The 18,280-nt window shown below is 34.6% G+C and overlaps 1 protein-coding gene across 3 annotated transcripts in view; it reads left to right on the top strand.

The window, feature by feature from the left end:
• The window catches only part of Nlg1 (Neuroligin 1), a 280,296-nt gene that overhangs the window by 248,050 nt on the left and 13,966 nt on the right, over nucleotides 1-18,280 (top strand). For all 3 annotated transcript variants that reach the window (XM_075289018.1, XM_075289017.1, XM_075289019.1), the window contains exon 9: nucleotides 16,986-17,137. In XM_075289018.1, coding sequence (XP_075145133.1) covers nucleotides 16,986-17,137 — 152 coding nt within the window. The remainder of the gene's footprint in view (nucleotides 1-16,985; nucleotides 17,138-18,280) is intronic.

The raw sequence follows: 18,280 nt of genomic DNA, 5'->3' as shown, positions 1-18,280 counted from the left end.
ATTTCTTGCACACTTACAAGAGATCTTAATGATTCCTCTAAAACTCAAACAAAAATGGTTCTTATAAATCCAGAATCTGATATAGTCCTCATAGGTGAAATCTTTAAATTTATCTTCGGGAAGTGTCCTCAAGCCCTCCTGAAATTTCAAAGGAAACCCTAATATTTGGTTCATGGTGGTGGGTATTTAAGATTCGGCCCGGCCGAACTTACTGCTGTATATACTTGTTTTAATCAAATCTGATCGTCTAAAACAATTTTTATAGTGATCAAATAGATTAATCGAAATTTTGCAAAATGAAGTGGAAAACTTTAGTTTTAGTGAATATGGGCTAAACTTTTATTCTAGAATTTCACCAACAAGTCGAAAGCCACCACGTCAAGGGCTGAATTTTCCAAATGAGGGAAAATTCGAAAATCGATTTTACAATTAATCGAATTTTTGTCAAATATATTGTACTCGAATCTATTCGACAAATCTAACAAAGAAGCATCATTTTAATTTTAGACACTAGAAAATTGTTTTATGCTTCCCATAGCAATGTTCAGATTAAGGCACTGCTTTGTAATTTCATAAGGTGTGCTTAACAACAATTTTTGAATTAAGGCCGTTATGAACTTCGAACGATATTTCCGCAACCCATAAATAATACAATGCTACATATGCTAACGAAATTCTATGAAGCGTTGTTATCGACTATTTACATTTTGCTCTAATAACAAATAAAATCTAGAACTGTGTTATCGACATGCAACGGGAATTTTCTCATCAGCTATATATAAAGTCTGATCATCTAAAACAATTTTTATAGCGATCAAATTGATCAATCGAAATTTAGCAAAAAGAAGTGGAAAAACTTTTCAACTTTTTGTCAAAAAAAATCGATTTTTTTTAATCAAGTCTGATCATCTAAAACAATTTATATAGAATTAAATTGATCAATCGAAATTTAGAAAAATGAAGTGGAAAAACTTTAGTTTTAATGAATATGGGCTAAACTTTTATTCTAGAATTTCACCAACAAGTCGAAAGCCACCACGTCAAAGGCTAAATTTTCCAAATGAGGGAAAATTCGAAAATCGATTTTACAAGTAATCGAATTTTTGTCAAATATATTGTACTCGAATCTAATTGACAAATCTAACAAAAAAGCACCATTGGAATTTTAGACATTAGAAAATTTAGTATAGTTTTATGCTGTCCATATCAATGTTCAGATTAAGACACTGTTTTGTAATTTCATAAGGTGTGCTTAACAATAATTTTTGAATTAAGGCCGTTATGCACTTCGAACGATATTTCCGCAACCCATAAAGAATACAATGCTACATATGCTAACGAAATTCTATGAAGCGTTGTTATCGACTATTTACATTTTGCTCTAATAACAAATAAAAGTCAGAACTGTGTTATCGACATGCAACGGGGATTTTCGCATCACCTGTATATCGCGCTTTAAAAAACAAATTATAACGAAAGTAAATATTTCTTTTAACTTCTCGGACTTATTGCCTTTTAGGTTTTTTTTCTGGGCAGAGTTGTTGATCAAAATCCACTTTTTGTAGAGACCAAAATCGATTGATCGAAATGTGACAAAAAAATCAACAAACTTCAGTTTAAGAAGAAATATGAAGCGACCTTTTTACGCAGAAAATTCACCAACAAAACGACAGTCACCACGTCAAAAGTTGACTTTTCTAAATGTAGAAAATTCGATTTGTCCAAAAGCGATTAGTTAACAAATCGGTTTCCAACAAATCGATTTTTTGTCATTTTTATTTATGATTTATCGCTCGATATATATGTATTATAAGTTTAGGAAAATTAGAGTCATTTTTACAACTTTTCGACTAAGCAGTGGCGATTTTACAAGGAAAATGTTGGTATTTTGACCATTTTTGTCGAAATCAGAAAAACATATATATGGGAGCTATATCTAAATATGAACCGATTTCAACTAAATTTGGCACGCATAGCTACAATGCTAATTCTACTCCCTGTGCAAAATTTCAACTAAATCGGAGAAAAAATTGGCCTCTGTGGTCGTATGAGTGTAAATCGGGCGAAAGCTATATATGGGAGCTATATCTAAATCTCAACCGATTTCAACCAAATTTAGCACGCATAGCAACAATGCCAATTCTACTCCATGTGCAAAATTTCAATTAAATCGGACTAAAAGATTGGCACTGTGGTCATATGAGTGTGAATCGGGCGAACGATATATATATGGGAGCTATATCTAAATCTGAACCGATTTCAATAAAATTTGGCATACTTGACTACACTACTAATTGTAGTCCTAGTGCAAAATTTCAACCAAAGTGGGGTAAAACTCTAGCTTCTGGGACCGTATTAGTCCATATCGGGCGAAAGATATATATGGGAGCTATATCTAAATCTGAACCGATTTCAATAAAATTTGGCACACTTGACTATAGTAATAATTGTTCTTCTTGTGCAAAATTTTAAGCAAATTAGTGTAAAACTCTGGCTTCTGGGGTCATATAAGTCCATATCGGGCGAAATATATATATAGGAGCTATATCTAAATCTGAACCGATTTCTTCCAAAACAGGGATCTATCTGAGCCAAAACACATACTAGTGCCAAATTTGAAGTCGATTGGACTAAAACTGCGACCTAGACTTTGATTACAAAAATGTGTTCACGGACAGACGGACAGATGGACAGACGGACATCGCTATATCGACTCAAGAGCCTACCCTGAGCATTTTTGCCAAAGACACCATGTGTCTATCTCGTCTCCTTCTTGGTGTTGCAAACATATGCACTAACTTATAATACCCTGTTCCACAGTGTGGCAAAAAGATCGATTAAATACGTGTATAATTCAGTTTGACAAAATTTTCTATAGAAATAAAATTTTGACAAAATTTTCTATAGAAATAAAGTTTTGACAAAATTTTTTATAGAAATTAAATTTTAACAAAATTTTCTATAGAAATAAAATTTTAATAAACATTTTCTATAGAAATAAAATTTTGACAAAATTTTCTATAGAAATGAAATTTTGACAAAATTTTCTATAGAAATAAAATTTTGACAAAATTTTCTATAGAATTAAAATTTTGACAAAAATTTCTATAGAATTAAAATTTTGGTAGATTATTTTTGGCTCGAGTGGCAACAATGATTATGAACCGATATGGACCAATTTTTGTGCGATTGGAGATTGGCCATATATAACTATAGACCGATATGGACCAATTTTGGTATGGTTGTTAGCGGCCATGTACTAACACCACGTTCCAAATGTGAACCGGATCAGATGAATTTTGCTCCTCCAAGGGACTCCGGAGGTCAAATCTGGGGATCGGTTTATATGGGGTCTATATATAATTATGAGCCAATGTGGACCAATTTTTGCATGGTTGTGCGAGACTATATACTATCACGATGTACCAAATTTCAGCAAGATCGGATGAAATTTGCTTCTCTTTGAGGCTCCGCAAACCAAATCTGCACGCAAAAAAATAATTCTTTCCTCCCAAACGAAATTTTAGACAAACAAAGTTCGTTTCTCATTTGCTTTTCGCTGTAAGGAAGTGTATTTGGAAGAAAAGTATATACTTTTTGTGATAAACGTTTATTCTTTTCCAGGATGTAAAAACAATTTCATAAAGACAAACTCAAAACAAACAAAAAAAAACATTGTTTTCTTGCTAATTGCATTTTCCCTCACATCTTTCTCACATCCACGAGGTTTTTTTTAGTTCTTAACACCTTTTTCTTGCAATACCAACAATGTAGAAGAAATTATACGATTTTATAAATTTTTAAAATTTTTTTACCTTTCGCTTGGACGGAGAATCGAACCGCGGACCATGCACTTTCTAAGCCAACACACTAACCACTGAGCTATGTACCTGTTATGGTCATCAATAGATAAATATCCATATAAGTTATATTTATATAGCATAGCTTGCGGCGCCCACGAACCGAATAAACAAAGTTTATTTAACATAAACAAACATTTAGTTTGGCACCGTGGAGCAGTGATTGCTACGTCCGACTTGCATGCCAAGGATCGTGGGTTCGATCCCTGCTTCGGCCAAAGTTTTTTTTTTTACATATATTCCAGATATGTTCGGAAGATTCCGAAAAAATGTTCAACATTACATTGTAGTATATTAAATTTTGAACTGTAAAATGTGTCTTATTAAAGACCTAAAGTCAGAAAAGAACAGTGTTTGATATAAACGAAATGGACTGTGTTGTTGTTTTAAAAAAAAAAAAAAACTTTTTTTATTGAAAAAATAAAAATTTTGTAACAAACGAATTTTTTTGGTGATAAAAGTTTAAAATTTTCGAAGTAATTCAAAAAACTCTAACAAAAGAAAAACGTTTTCGGTACACGTTTTCCAAACGTTTTATTTCTTTGCGTGTGGGGATCGGTTTATATGGGGGCTATATATATTTATGGACCGATATGGACCAATTTTTGCATGGTTGTTAGAGACCATATACTAACACCACGTACCAAATTTCAACCGGATAGAATGAATTTTGTTCCTCTAAGAGGCTCCGGAGTTCAAATCTGGTGATCGGTTTATTTGGGGGCTATATATAATTATGGACCGATATGGACCAATTTTTGCATGGTTGTTGGAGACCATATACCAACACCATGTGCCAAATTTAAGCCGGATCGGATGAAATTTGCTTCTCTTTGAGGCTCCCCAATCCAAATCGGGGGATCGGTTTATATTGGGGCTATATATAATGATAGACCGATGTGGACCAATTTTTGCATGGGTGTTAGAGACCATATACCAACACCATGTACCAAATTTTAGCCAGATCGGATGAAATATGCTTCTCTTATAGGCTCAGCAAGTCAAATTTGGGGGCCTTGTTTCGTTCGGAAGTTAGCGTGATTTCAACAAACGGACGGACGGACATGCTCAGATCGACTCAGAATTTCACCACGACCCAGAATATATATACTTTATGGGGTCTTAGAGCATTATTTCGATGTGTTACAAACGGAATGACAAAGTTAATAAACCCCCCATCCTATGGTGGAGGGTATAAAAATAAAATATGATGTAGCCTTTTCATGCTAACATTCACCAACGACTTTGAAAAAATTGCACAGACGATGTTTTTACCAACCATCGAGCATGTCGGCCCATGTCGGCCCATACAGATCTCTCTTTTTCAAATGTTATTTTGTAATATTTTTATTTATATGCTAATGTCTGCTTAATATTTCTCAATCAAAACCATTCTCTGATTTTATCCAAATAGTTTAAATTTAATTTCCCTATATTATCTAGTTAGCCTCGTATATTGATTGAGATGATATAGTGCATATGGGAATATCTTCATTTACACTTAATAGTGTCGCCACAACAAATATGCCGACAATCTTGTTTTTTCTCCTCTTACCTCATGTCATTTAACTATATTTCATTTTTCGATATTTTGTTGGTATTTCCCAATTTGGAACTTTTCAAAGTTTTCGTTTCATTTCATTATGGTAACTGTTGCAAAGTTTTCTTATTGTCTTGTTCCTTAGAGAAAAGCAAAAAACAAATAGATGTCGTCTTGGCTTAGTGTTATTGTTGTCAATTGCTTTTGTGGCCAAAGTTTCAGTTTCATTCATGGTCCATTGTATTGGAATTTCGAATCATAGGAGCAGAGATGACAAGCTATTTACAACAAACTTGGTATCTATTGTATTCCAATTGTTTATGGGTGCATTGTAGAGAGAGAGAGAGAGAGTGAAAGAGCAGAGTATTGGGTTTTCTACACATCCTTTGTAAGATACCCTTTAGATAAAACGAAGCTATTTTATTTTGTAAGAAAAACCAAAATTCTTGTTGTTTTCTTTGTATTTCACTCTGGGGTTTGCCAAGATCTCTGCTTGTTTCTGACTTGAGATATTTATACTCAAAACAATTCAATATTTTACAACTAATATTACTCCTCCGTTTATTTTTAAAATCCTTAAGGGGATTTTTGCTATTCTATGGATTCTGCAATAGACAAATAATTCGTTTATATATTTTTGGTTAAAAAGGCAGAAAATTATATGCTTGGTTTATTGGTTTAGGTTAGCCAATTTTTTTTTTATTTATTTTATTTTTGTGTTTATGTTTGTTCTTGTTTTTTAATTTTGTTTTCTTGACATTTCAAATACATTGCACCATTCTATTGCAATAGATCCATAACAGGTTGGCTGATAAGTCCCCGGTCTGGCACACAGATGGAGTCGCTAGTATTAAATGCATATTATTTTTTATATAAAACCAACCTTCAAATGATTCGTGTCAAAATTTGACGTCTGTAAGTCAATTAGTTTGTGAAATAGTGCGTCTTTTGTGAAGCAACTTTTGTTATTGTGAAAAAATGGAAAAAAGGGAATTTCGTGTTTTGATAAAATACTGTTTTCTGAAGGGAAAATATACGGTGGAAGCAAAAACTTGGCTTGATAATGAGTTTCCGGACTCTGCCCCAGGGAAATCAACAATAATTGATTGGTATGCAAAATTCAAGCGTGGTAACATGAGCACGGAGGACGTTGAACGCAGTGGACGCCCGAAAGAGGTGGTTACCGAAGAAAACATCAAAAAAATCCACAAAATGATTTTGAATGACCGTAAAATGAAGTTGATCGACATAGCAGAGGCCTTAAAGATATCAAAGGAATGTGTTGGTCATAGCATTCATCAATATTTGGATATGCGGAAGCTTTGTGCAAAATGGTTGCCGCGCGAGCTCACATTTGACCATAAACAACGTGTTGATGATTCTGAGCGGTGTTTGCAGCTGTTAACTCGTAATACACCCGAGTTTTTTCTGTCGATATGTAACAATGGATGAAACACGGCTCCATCACTACACTCCTGAGTCCAATCGACAGTTGGCTGAGTGGACAGCGACCGGTGAACCGTCTCTGAAGCGTGGAAAGACTCAAAAGTCCGCTGGCAAAGTAATAGCCTTTTTTTTTTTTGGGATGCACATGGAATAATTTTTATCGATTATCTTGAGAAGGCAAAAACCATCGACAGTGACCATTATATGGCGTTATTGGAGCGTTTGAAGGTCGAAATCGCGGCAAAACGGCCCCATTTGAAAAAGAAAAAGTGTTGTTCCACCAAGACAACGCACCGTGCCACAAGTCATTGAGAACGATGGCAAAAGTTCATGAATTGGGCTTCGACTTGCTTCCCCACCCACCGTATTCTCCAGATCTGGCCCCCAGCGACTTTTTCTTGTTCTCAGACCTCAAAAGGATGGCTCGCAGGGAAAAAATTTGGCTGCAATGAAGAGGTGATCGCCGAAACTGAAGCCTTTTTTTGAGGCAAACCCGAAGGAGTACTACCAAAATGGTATCAAAAAATTGGAAGGTCGTTATAATCGTCGTATCGCTCTTGAAGGGAACTATGTTGAATAATAAAAACGAATTTTGACAAAAAATGTGTTTTCCTTTGTTAGGTTAGGTTAGGTTAGGTTATGTGGCAGCCCGATGTATCAGGCTCACTTAGACTATTCAGTCCATTGTGATACCACAGTGGTGAACTTCTCTCTTATCACTGAGTGCTGCCCGATTCCATGTTAAGCTCAATGACAAGGGACCTCCTTTTTATAGCCGAGTCCGAACGGCGTTCCACATTGCAGTGAAACCACTTAGAGAAGCTTTGAAACCCTCAGAAATGTCACCAGCATTTCTGAGGTGAGATAATCCACCGCTGAAAAACTTTTTGGTGTTCGGTCGTAGCAGGAATCGAACCCACGACCTTCTGTATGCAAGGCGGGCATGCTAACCATTGCACCACGGTGGCTCCCTTTTCTTTCCTTTGTTAGACCGGGGACTTATCAGCCAAGCTGTTATGATCCAAATTTGTACGTATCAAATATCATAATCATGAACCTACTTTTTCGTATTATCTTTAATGTAGACCCTGTGCAATATAATTAATGTACATTTTACCAGATATAAAGAACAATTTTCAATAGTACAATGAAAAAGTTATGATAATTCTTTAGTTTTTTGTTTTTCGTAATACAATGGCCATAATTTCTATCCAGCCATCTTAAAATTTGGTATAGAGTTAAAACAATGCATAAAATATATATTTTTTTTTTGTTTATTCTTAAAAAAGGTAAATTTTCAACTAAAAGACGTTTTCGCTGGACGAAGTTGAAAATCTTATTTTTTAGGAATTACCGAATAAGAGGTGTTAATTGCATTACTCTGAACTTCAAGAGCTGGTAAGTTTGAAGCTTTTCGAAACTTGGCAATTTGAATCGTTAAAAACTAGGACAAGTTTTTCAAAACTTTATTTTAAAGACGTTTTTTACTTGAAACATAGCACAATTTCTACTCGAATTCGAGTTGTCGTTAACTCGTTTTTAAATGACTTTGATGGCATATGAAGAAAAAAAGCTGAAAAAAAAAAACGAAAAATTAAAATTTGCTTCCTAGAAGCATATACACAAAACCCAAATTTAAAGACAATTGTGTCTTAAAAGTATCCTTACTTGAATTCTCCGCTTCTTTGGCTCGGAATCAATACCAAATTTTTTTAAGTAAAGAAAAAATCTTTGGAACCGGGTATGCTTTTTTTCAGTGCTAGGGACCTCTTTTTTATAGCCGATTTCGATCGGCGTTTCACGTTGCAATGTAACCACTTAGAGAAGATATTGCTAAATCTTACAAGTCATTGAAATTATTAAAATTTACAAAAAAAATTCTTCAGTCCATGCTCAAAAAAATTACTTGAATTCAAAGAGTTAGACCTCCCCTTATGGATTTCAGTGGGTCTGACAATACTATTTCGATGCGTTTCACACATCATACACACAAAAAAATGTTTTTTGATTCAATCACGAAATTCATTGATCCCATTCATTTTTTAATTGAAATGTCTTCAATCACAGAAATGATAGTATCAATTAAAAAATTAATTGACAGTCAATTAAAAAATTAATTGATACTATTAATTTGTGTGATTGATTTTTATTTCAATTAAAAAAATTGTTGATTCAATTAAATTTTTAATTGCCTATTTTTTTAAAACTCAGTTAAAATTTTAATTGGAAAAATTTTCCTGAATTTTTTTTTCTGTATACATACTTGGTTTGGAATAAAATATAGTTGCGTTTATCATGTAGTAGTTCATGTTTGTAAGAAATTAGTTCACTTTTATTTTTGTTTCACTGTGTGAACATAGTTTACAATATTGACAAAAGAAAGAGTATTTGTTAAATCCTTATATGTTGATCTATCAACCATATTTAAACTTTTAAGCCACTTTTAGGGCTTCTTTTGTATGAAGGATAACCCCAACGTAGTGGAAAGATTCTCTTCTTAGAAGTTTAGACATTGAAGATATAAATTAGTTTCTTTTGGTACATGACACTAGTTCCGCTGAGTGTGATATCAAATTCCCAACTTTCATAATATCCATTAAAGTTTTACCAACAAATCGATATTACTTCAATATCTTCCATCCATCGACTTTTCAACTATGAAATTGAGCAACAAAATGGAAAAAAATTTCGAAAATGCATTATTCCAACCACCTTGGACAGACGACAAGAAGAACTCACTAAGAAATTTTCTTATGCTTAACTATAGCAACATTAACGCTATTGCTATAACTATTCGGCAGCAAAGTAGGATGTTGCATTGCATGACAAACGTTGCTCATGTTTCGCTTCTAGCCAGTAGAGAAAAGTAGTCTATGACCACCAGCTGTGTTTGTGTGTGTATATGCTGATAGTGAGATAGCCACGTTCCATGCCATACAACCATCCATTGCTAGAATTTGTTGGAGTTTCTTGCACTTGGGGCGAATCCTGCTCATCATAAAATTTTATTGTGCGTTTTGATGATGTTACAAGCAAAGCATATCCGTTTATGAAAAGTTTTGTATTCAATTTTCTTTGAAATTTATTTGGTATAAGTTTTGGGTTGTTTTTCCGTATAAGAAACTATTAATGATGGATAGAAGTTTTAAAGGAAAATATATTGTTATCCTCAACATTTTAGTTTTAAAACTAAATTATAATAACTCCATGAAAATTACAAGAAAGAAAATAATTATATACGAACTTAAGTTCGTCAGGGCCTAATCTTAAATATCCACCAACATGAAGCAAATATAAAAGTTTCCCTTGAAAACTCTTCATTGTAGCGGGTAACTTGAAAATATATTCAATTTCTGGTTGATTTAATGACAGATATTCTCTCAACCAGATCGGTTCAAATAGTACGCTTCCCGTTGTTAAATTTACTGATTTTACATGGAGACTATACCAGATTTATGGATTTATATCTTAATCGAAATTTTATAGATTTTTGGCCACATTCCTGAGCACAAGAAATAAAATCGGAAAATTTTACTTCTACTCCTATAAAAAAAAAAAAATTATGAACGGCGTTCTCATTTCAAAACGATCCGTTCATGAAAGTGAATCAACATACAGATGGTGTCAAATGGACAATAGACGATGACAATCTGAAAACGATAAAATGACCCGTGGGTTGTCAAAACCAAAGACAATACACGTAGGAAGATGGGAAATTGGCTACTGAGCACATCAAACCATTTACGGTGTTAGGTCCATAATTTTCGTTAATCGAACGCTTATACGACAAGTATGGGCATAGCATTAAAATGCAAATAAAAAGAAATTAAGTGCAGGAAATGCAATTTTTTGTTGTTGCCTAACATTTAACATTGTTTCATTAAGAAAATTAAGTTTTTCATTTAAAAAATAAAAACGAAAACCATATAAAAAAAATACAAACATGTATAGAACTATCACCGTCAATGCAACATTTGGTGTGACGCATGCCAATTTCCCATCTTCCTACGTGTATTGTCTTTTGTCAAAACAACAACCAGCGTTCAGATCTGAAAACGTAAAGGTTACGAATTTATAAAAAATAAAAGTCCGCTACCGTGTCTCGAACCTGGGTTGCCTGCTACATAAGCGCCTTAGCGCTTTGCACCATTGACGGAGTTGCCATAAGAATGTATAAGAATTATTTTAAGACTTTTCATGAAATCGTAAAATCCCGTGAACATTTCTTTTTGATTTTTCATGAACGTTTCCGTTTCATTTTATTACCGTCCGTTCACGATTTTGAAACATAATTTTTCTATTAGTGTACTTTGGTGCAATTTGGATCAGTACACCTTTTATCATCTTAAGAACTAAATCGGTAGATATGGGGATTATAACAAACGTTTAAACCACCTTTCCCTTATTGTTTTCCAAAATACTCCAATACACTTTCAGGACATTCGGATACAAAATGCAGTGTATAGATGCCCAACAAATTAAAGGTCGATCTTAACCAAAATAGGAACCGATATAAATCAAATTCGACAGATGTCTTTTTATACCCTCCACCATAGGATGGGGGGTATATTAACTTTGTCATTCCGTTTGTAACACATCGAAATATTGCCCTAAGACCCCATAAAGTATATATATTCTGGGTCGTGGTGAAATTCTGAGTCGATCTGAGCATGTCCGTCCGTCCGCCCGTCTGTTGAAATCACGCTACCTTCCGAACGAAACAAGCTATCGACTTGAAACTTAGCACAAGTAGTTGTTATTCCAAATGGGCCATATCGGTCCACTTTTACGTATAGCCCCCATATAAACGGACCCTCAAATTTGGCTTGCGATTACTCTAAGAGAAGCAAATTTCATCCGATCCGGCTGAAATTTGGTACATGGTGTTAGCATATGGTCCCTAACAACCATGCAAAAATTGGTCCACATCAGTTCATAATTATATATAGCCCCCATCTAAACCGATCACCAGATTTGACCACCGGAGCCTCTTGGAAGATCAAAATTCATCTGATTCAGTTGAAATTTGGTACGTGGTCTTAATATATGGCCTCAAACTCCCATGCAAAAATTGGTCGATATCGGTCCATAATTATATATAGGCCCCATATAAACCGATCCCCAGATTTAACCTCCAGAGCCCCTTGGAAGAGCTAAATTCTTCCCATTCGGTTGAAATTTGGTACTTGATGTTAGTATATGGTATCGAACAACCATAGAGAAATTGGTTCCTATCAGTCCATAATTATATATAGCTCCCATATAAACCGATCCCCAGATTTGACTTCCGGTGCCTTTTGGAGAAGCAAAATTTCATCCGATCCGGCTGAAATTTGGTACATGGTGTCAGCATATGATCTCTAATAACCATGCACAAATTTGTCCACATCGGTCCATATTTGTATATAGCCCCAATATAAACCGATCGCGAGATTTGGTTTTGGAGCCACTTGGAGGAGCAAATTTCGTCCGAGTGAGTTGAAATTTGGTGCATTGTGCTAGTATATGGTCGTTAACAACCATGCCTAACTAGGTCCATATCGGTCTATAGTTATATATGGCCCTCAGATAAATCGATCCCCAATCACACAAAAATTGGTTCATATCAAGTTCATAATTATACACACAAAAAAAATTTTTCTGGTTCAATCACGAAATTAATTGATCCAATTCACAGAAATAATAGTATCAATTAAAAAATTAATTGAAGGTCAATTAAAAAATTAATCGATCCAATTAAAAAATTAATTGATACTATTAATTTTTGTAATTGAATTTTGTTTCAATTAAAAAATTTGTTGAATCAATTAAATTTTTAATTGAATATCTTTTAAAACTCAATTAGAATTTTAATTGGAAAAATTTTCGTGAAATTTTTTTCTGTGTATATAGCCCCCATAAAAGCGACCCCCATATTTTAATTCTGGCTCTCTACGTACCGTGCAAAAAGTCCATATCGATTCGTAATTATTTGTAGACTTAACTATACATAACTTTTTTTCTAATATATACCACGTATGAACTAGCTCACAATTTAGAAAACGATGTTAAGAAGTTTTAAGATACCACAACCCAAGTATTTCGATTGTGGATGACAGTCTTTCGTAGAAGTTTCTACGCAATCCATGGTGGAGGGTACATAAGATTCGGCCTGGCCGAACTTACGGCCGTATATACTTGTTGAACCTTAAATACTTCTAGATTTCTTAATTCAGGGAAAATGGATAAAAACTGCAGTGTCTAGAAGTCCAAGAAGTCAAACTAGCCTATGTAGCCTAATCTCCCGTTATATAAAAAACCATAGACCGATACACACCATCTTCGACACACTTGTTTGTGGACCTTAAATACGTCTAGATTTTGAATTTAAAGCAAATCGGATAAATATTGGGATGCCTAAACGCTCAGGAAGTCAAATCAGAAGATAGGTTTATATGAGGGATATATCAAAACACGAGCTGATTCACACCATATTCAACATAACTAACATACCTCTAGACCTAAAGTATCTCGCAATTTCCAATTTAAACAAAGTCAGAAAATCAGCGGTTTTTACAAGCCCAGGATGTCAAATCATGATACATACCATATTCGGCACAGCTATTTGAGGTCCAAAAATACCTTTAGATTTCCAAATTCGGATGACACCTACGGTTTCTAGAAGCCTAACCCAAATCGGGAAATTAGGCTATATAGGTGCTATACCAATACCTGGACTGATATGTTGGACCTCTAAAATTTGAATTTATTGAAAATCAGATCATAATTGGGATGTCCAGACGCTCAAGAAGATAGACCTATATACATCATATCCGGCACACTTATGTGTGGACCTAAAAAACTCTTGATTTTGAATTTTAGCCAGATCGAATAAAAATTGCTGTGTACAGAAGCTCAAGGGTCGAGGGTCGATTTGTATGGGGGCTATATAAAAAAACCTGGACCAATATCGCCATTGACAGGCTAGCATATAAAAAAAAAACATAATAAGTGCCAATTTCAGCACAATTGGGTCTATAGGGATGAGTTTTTTTTTTTTTTTGCACTGGATGCAGAACATCTCATCAGTGCAAGTCGTGCCGATGTTATCAGATTTCATTTTGATAAAGTGAATCTTCTTCTACTCACAATAACAATTTATTGTGACTAATTTATACGAAAACTAGTAAGGAAAGACTAAAGTCGGGCGGGGCCGACTATATTATATCCTGCACCACTTTGTAGATCTAAATTTTCGATACCATATCACATCCGTCAAATGTGTTGGGGGCTATATATAAAGATTTGTCCCACATACATACATTTAAATATCACTCGATCTGGACAGAATTTGATAGACTTCTACAAAATCTATAGGCTCAAAATTTAAGTCGGCTAATGCACTAGGGTGGAATACAATGTTAGTAAAAAAATATGGGAAACGTTTAAATCTGAAGCAATTTAAAGGAAACTTCAAAACATTTTATTTATGATTTATCGTTCGATATATATGTATTAGAAGTTTAGGAAAATTACAGTCATTTTTACAACTTTTCGACTAAGCAGTGGCGATTTTACAAGGAAAATTTTGGTATTTTGACCATTTTTTGTCGAAATCAGAAAAACATATATATGGGAGCTATATCTAAATCTGAACCGATTTCAACCAAATTTGACACGCATAGCTACAATGCTAATTCTACTCCCTGTGTAAAATTTCAACTAAATCGGAGCAAAAAATTGGCCTCTGTGGGCAAATGAGTGTAAATCGGGCGAAAGCTATATATGGGAGCTATATCTAAATCTGAACCGATTTCAACCAAATTTGGCACGCATAGCTACAATGCTAATTATACTCCCTGTGCAAAATTTCAACTAAATCGGAGCAAAAAATTGGCCTCTGTGGGCAAATGAGTGTAAATCGGGCGAAAGCTATATATGGGAGCTATATCTAAATCTGAACCGATTTGGCTGATATTTTTCAAGTTTTTCGAGAGTCAGAAAATATTCGGATGTATGGAATTTGAGGAAGAACGGTTGATATACACGCCAATTATGACCAGATCGGTGAAAAATATATATGGCAGCTATATCTAAATCTGAACCGATTTTTTCCAAAATCAATAGGGATCGTCTTTGAGCCGAAACAGGACCCTATACCAAATTTTGGGACAATCGGACTAAAACTGGGACCTGTACTTTGCACACAAAAATACACCAACAGACAGACAGACGGACATCGCTAAATCGACTCAGAATTTAATTCTAAGCCGATCCGTATACTAAAAGGTTGGTCTATGATTACTCCTTCTTGGCGTTACATACAAATGCACAAACTTATTATACCCTGTACCACAGTAGTGGTGAAGGGTATAAATATGAAATTCAAAGTGGTACAGTGTCAGAAATAATCGCTGCAGTAAATATTTATTACTAATTGGAGCATTTCATACATTAAAAATGTAAGATTTCACTACTTTTTTGTGTTTTTGTTTTTAAACAGCTGATAATAGTGTTGCATAGTTTTGGACATGTCCTGGATAGACGAGTATTCTGTTTTCTTTTAGTCCATCACGGCTATCCAGTGCTAAAAGAAAACAGCCCTTTTATTGAAAGGTGTAGCGTAATTTAACACAGACAGACAGATGGGCTAACATATAGAAGGACTGATGGGCATGGTTATATCGTGTTAGAATTTCTCTTTGATCAAAAATATATACTGTATAAACGATATTTCGATGTGATGCAAACGAAATGACAAATTTATTATGCACCCACCAACATTATCTGGTATTAGCTATAAAATAAACAAATTCGGACTTGGAGAACCATAGGTTTTCAAAATTTGAAAAGAGTTAATTTTTTCACTAATCGTCAGTGGCAAATGTCGGCATTCCTAAAATTTTGAACAACAGCTCGTTTGGGAAAACTCCTTATTTGCATTTACTCCCATTATGTTAAAATTAAACTAAAATAAATCGATATTGAATTTTTTTTGCCTAACATGACCTCTTAGATGGTAAGAGTTTTCACACCTACTTTATAGATTATTTACATAAAACTTTCTCAAGAACCTTCATACACAAGCTTCTGTTTATTCCTTCGTCTCCTACATGTGAATATCTGCCGCTCTTACATTTCTACAACATTCGCTTTCACAAATTCTCCAAACCGATTTTAGCCACACTTCGTTTATTCCAAATTGAACTGAGTCTATTGAAAATCCCTTGTGACTTTGTTAAACTCAATTAAAATATTATTATTGCTTTCATTTCTTTCGAATCCTTTTGGATCAAGGCAAACATTCATTTGCCATAAAGGGTCATTACTTGCGAAATCACAGCACAAGTTGCTAGAATACTTCAAATAAATTTCAATTTCTCCCCCAATATAGTCAATCAAGCTGTGATTTATTGATTAATCTCCACAAACACCATTAAACACTCGCACACCCATACACACACATATACACTCATGTATTCAGATGAACTGTAAATTAATGATTGGGAATTTTTGAAAACATGTCTTGGGTTTCTTTGTGATTTATACAAGTCTGGGCTCAATTAAGAGAAATTTTATTGAGCATTGAATATAGCAAAATTTCTTTCAAATTGAGAAAATCAATTTTCTCTATGTTTGAACTTTTCCCCCTCAAAAGAGACCTTTTTCCCCCTCTGGAGTATAAGGATATTTAATTGCAGCATCCTTGAAGAATGAATTTGGAAAATACCTAAGGATTGAATGTAAGTTTATTCCATAATGTCAAAGCATTCCATCATACTCCTTCAAGGACCCATACAGACACACACAAAGAGTAAACTACCGGAAATGCTGTTGGTCCACTTTTCTACTTTTGGGGAAATTGTGTGAAGTACTTGAAAACTTTAATAGCCATAGTCATTGACAGAACTGGTAAAGTGCACTTCAATTTCATTAACAGCTCTCGTTCTCTTTACTCGATGTAGTCGTACCCATTGATATGTCGAGCTACTGGTCACACCACTTAAAATGAGGGTCATTAGCATCTTTGGTGATCACGAACCCAATTATAAATAATCACACAGAAATATTCTCCAAAAAATGAATACTAAACGAATGAAATGGATTCTGTTTTTCTTTTTGTACTTTTTTTAATTTAGCCTTCACTGCTTTCTTTTCAGTTGCCCCATAGTATAGCTGGGGAGGAACTAGCCTTTGTGTTTGGTGCACCACTTTCATCAGCTGGTCTTTTCCATGGCATTCACTACACAGCACAGGAGAAACTTTTGGCTGAGGCCGTTATGTCGTACTGGTGCAATTTCGCCAAGACGGGGTAAGTTTCTGATAGAGAGTATATTTAATGTAATAGTCTGTGTATAGTATAAGCATAATAAGGATAAAGACTATGAAAATCCAGTTTACTTGTAATGCACAAACAGTGGTATATATTTGGGAATTTCTAAGGGAAATCAGATCCATTTATGTTTTCACAAAAACATTGAAACATACGGAAAAGTGAGATAGAAGAAATTTGCAAGTAGATTAAAATTGAAAACTATATAAGATTTAAAATTATGAAAATTTTGTCAATATATTTAAATATTACGAGAATAGTTAATTGGGCATTAATTAAGTTCTGAACATTCTCACTAGTTATGAATCTATGGGAGTTTTCCGGGATTCCATCCTTCTTGAGCTAACGTGGTGCCATGGTGGTTCAACCCTAGTTGCGACCACATACCAAAAAGTTTTTCTGCGGTGGATTATCCCCTCTCCGTAATGCTGGTGACATATCCGAGTAAGTGGTTTCACCGTAATACGAAACGCCATTCAGTCTTAAAACATAAAATCGGCCAGCGCTCATAGCTCAGACAGAAGATCACCATTTGTGTTGATGGACTGAATAGTATAAGTGGGTCTGAAATATCGCCATATGTTTAGACACATTCCCCTGTTCTTCATTTCTTTTTATACCCTCCACCACAGGATGGGGGGGTATATAAACTTTGTCATTCCGCTTGTAACACATCGAAATATTGCTCTAAGACCCCATAAAGTATATATATTCTGGGTCGTGGTGAAATTCTGAGTCGATCTGAGCATGTCCGTCCGTCTGTTGAAATCACGCTAACGTCCGAACGGAAAAAGCTATTGACTTGAAACTTGGCACAAGTAGTTGTTATCGATGTAGGTCGGATGGTATTGAAAATGGGCCATATCGGTCCACTTTTACGTATAGCCCCCATATAAAGGGACCCTCCGATTTGGCTTATAGAGCCTCTAACAGAAGCATATTTCATCCGATCCGGCTGAAATTTGGTACATGGTGTTGGTATATGGTCTCTAACAACCATGCAAAAATTGGTCCACATCGGTCCATAATTATATATAGCCCCCATATAAACCGATCCCCAAATTTGGCTTGCGGAGCCTCCAAGAGAAGCAAATTTCATCCAAGCCGGTTGTAATTTGGAAC

The sequence above is a fragment of the Haematobia irritans genome, chromosome 1 (assembly GCF_050003625.1).
Source record: "Haematobia irritans isolate KBUSLIRL chromosome 1, ASM5000362v1, whole genome shotgun sequence".
Classification (NCBI taxonomy): domain Eukaryota; kingdom Metazoa; phylum Arthropoda; class Insecta; order Diptera; family Muscidae; genus Haematobia; species Haematobia irritans.
Note: the sequence above shows the minus strand (reverse complement) of the source record. Positions and strands in the feature narration are given on the sequence as shown.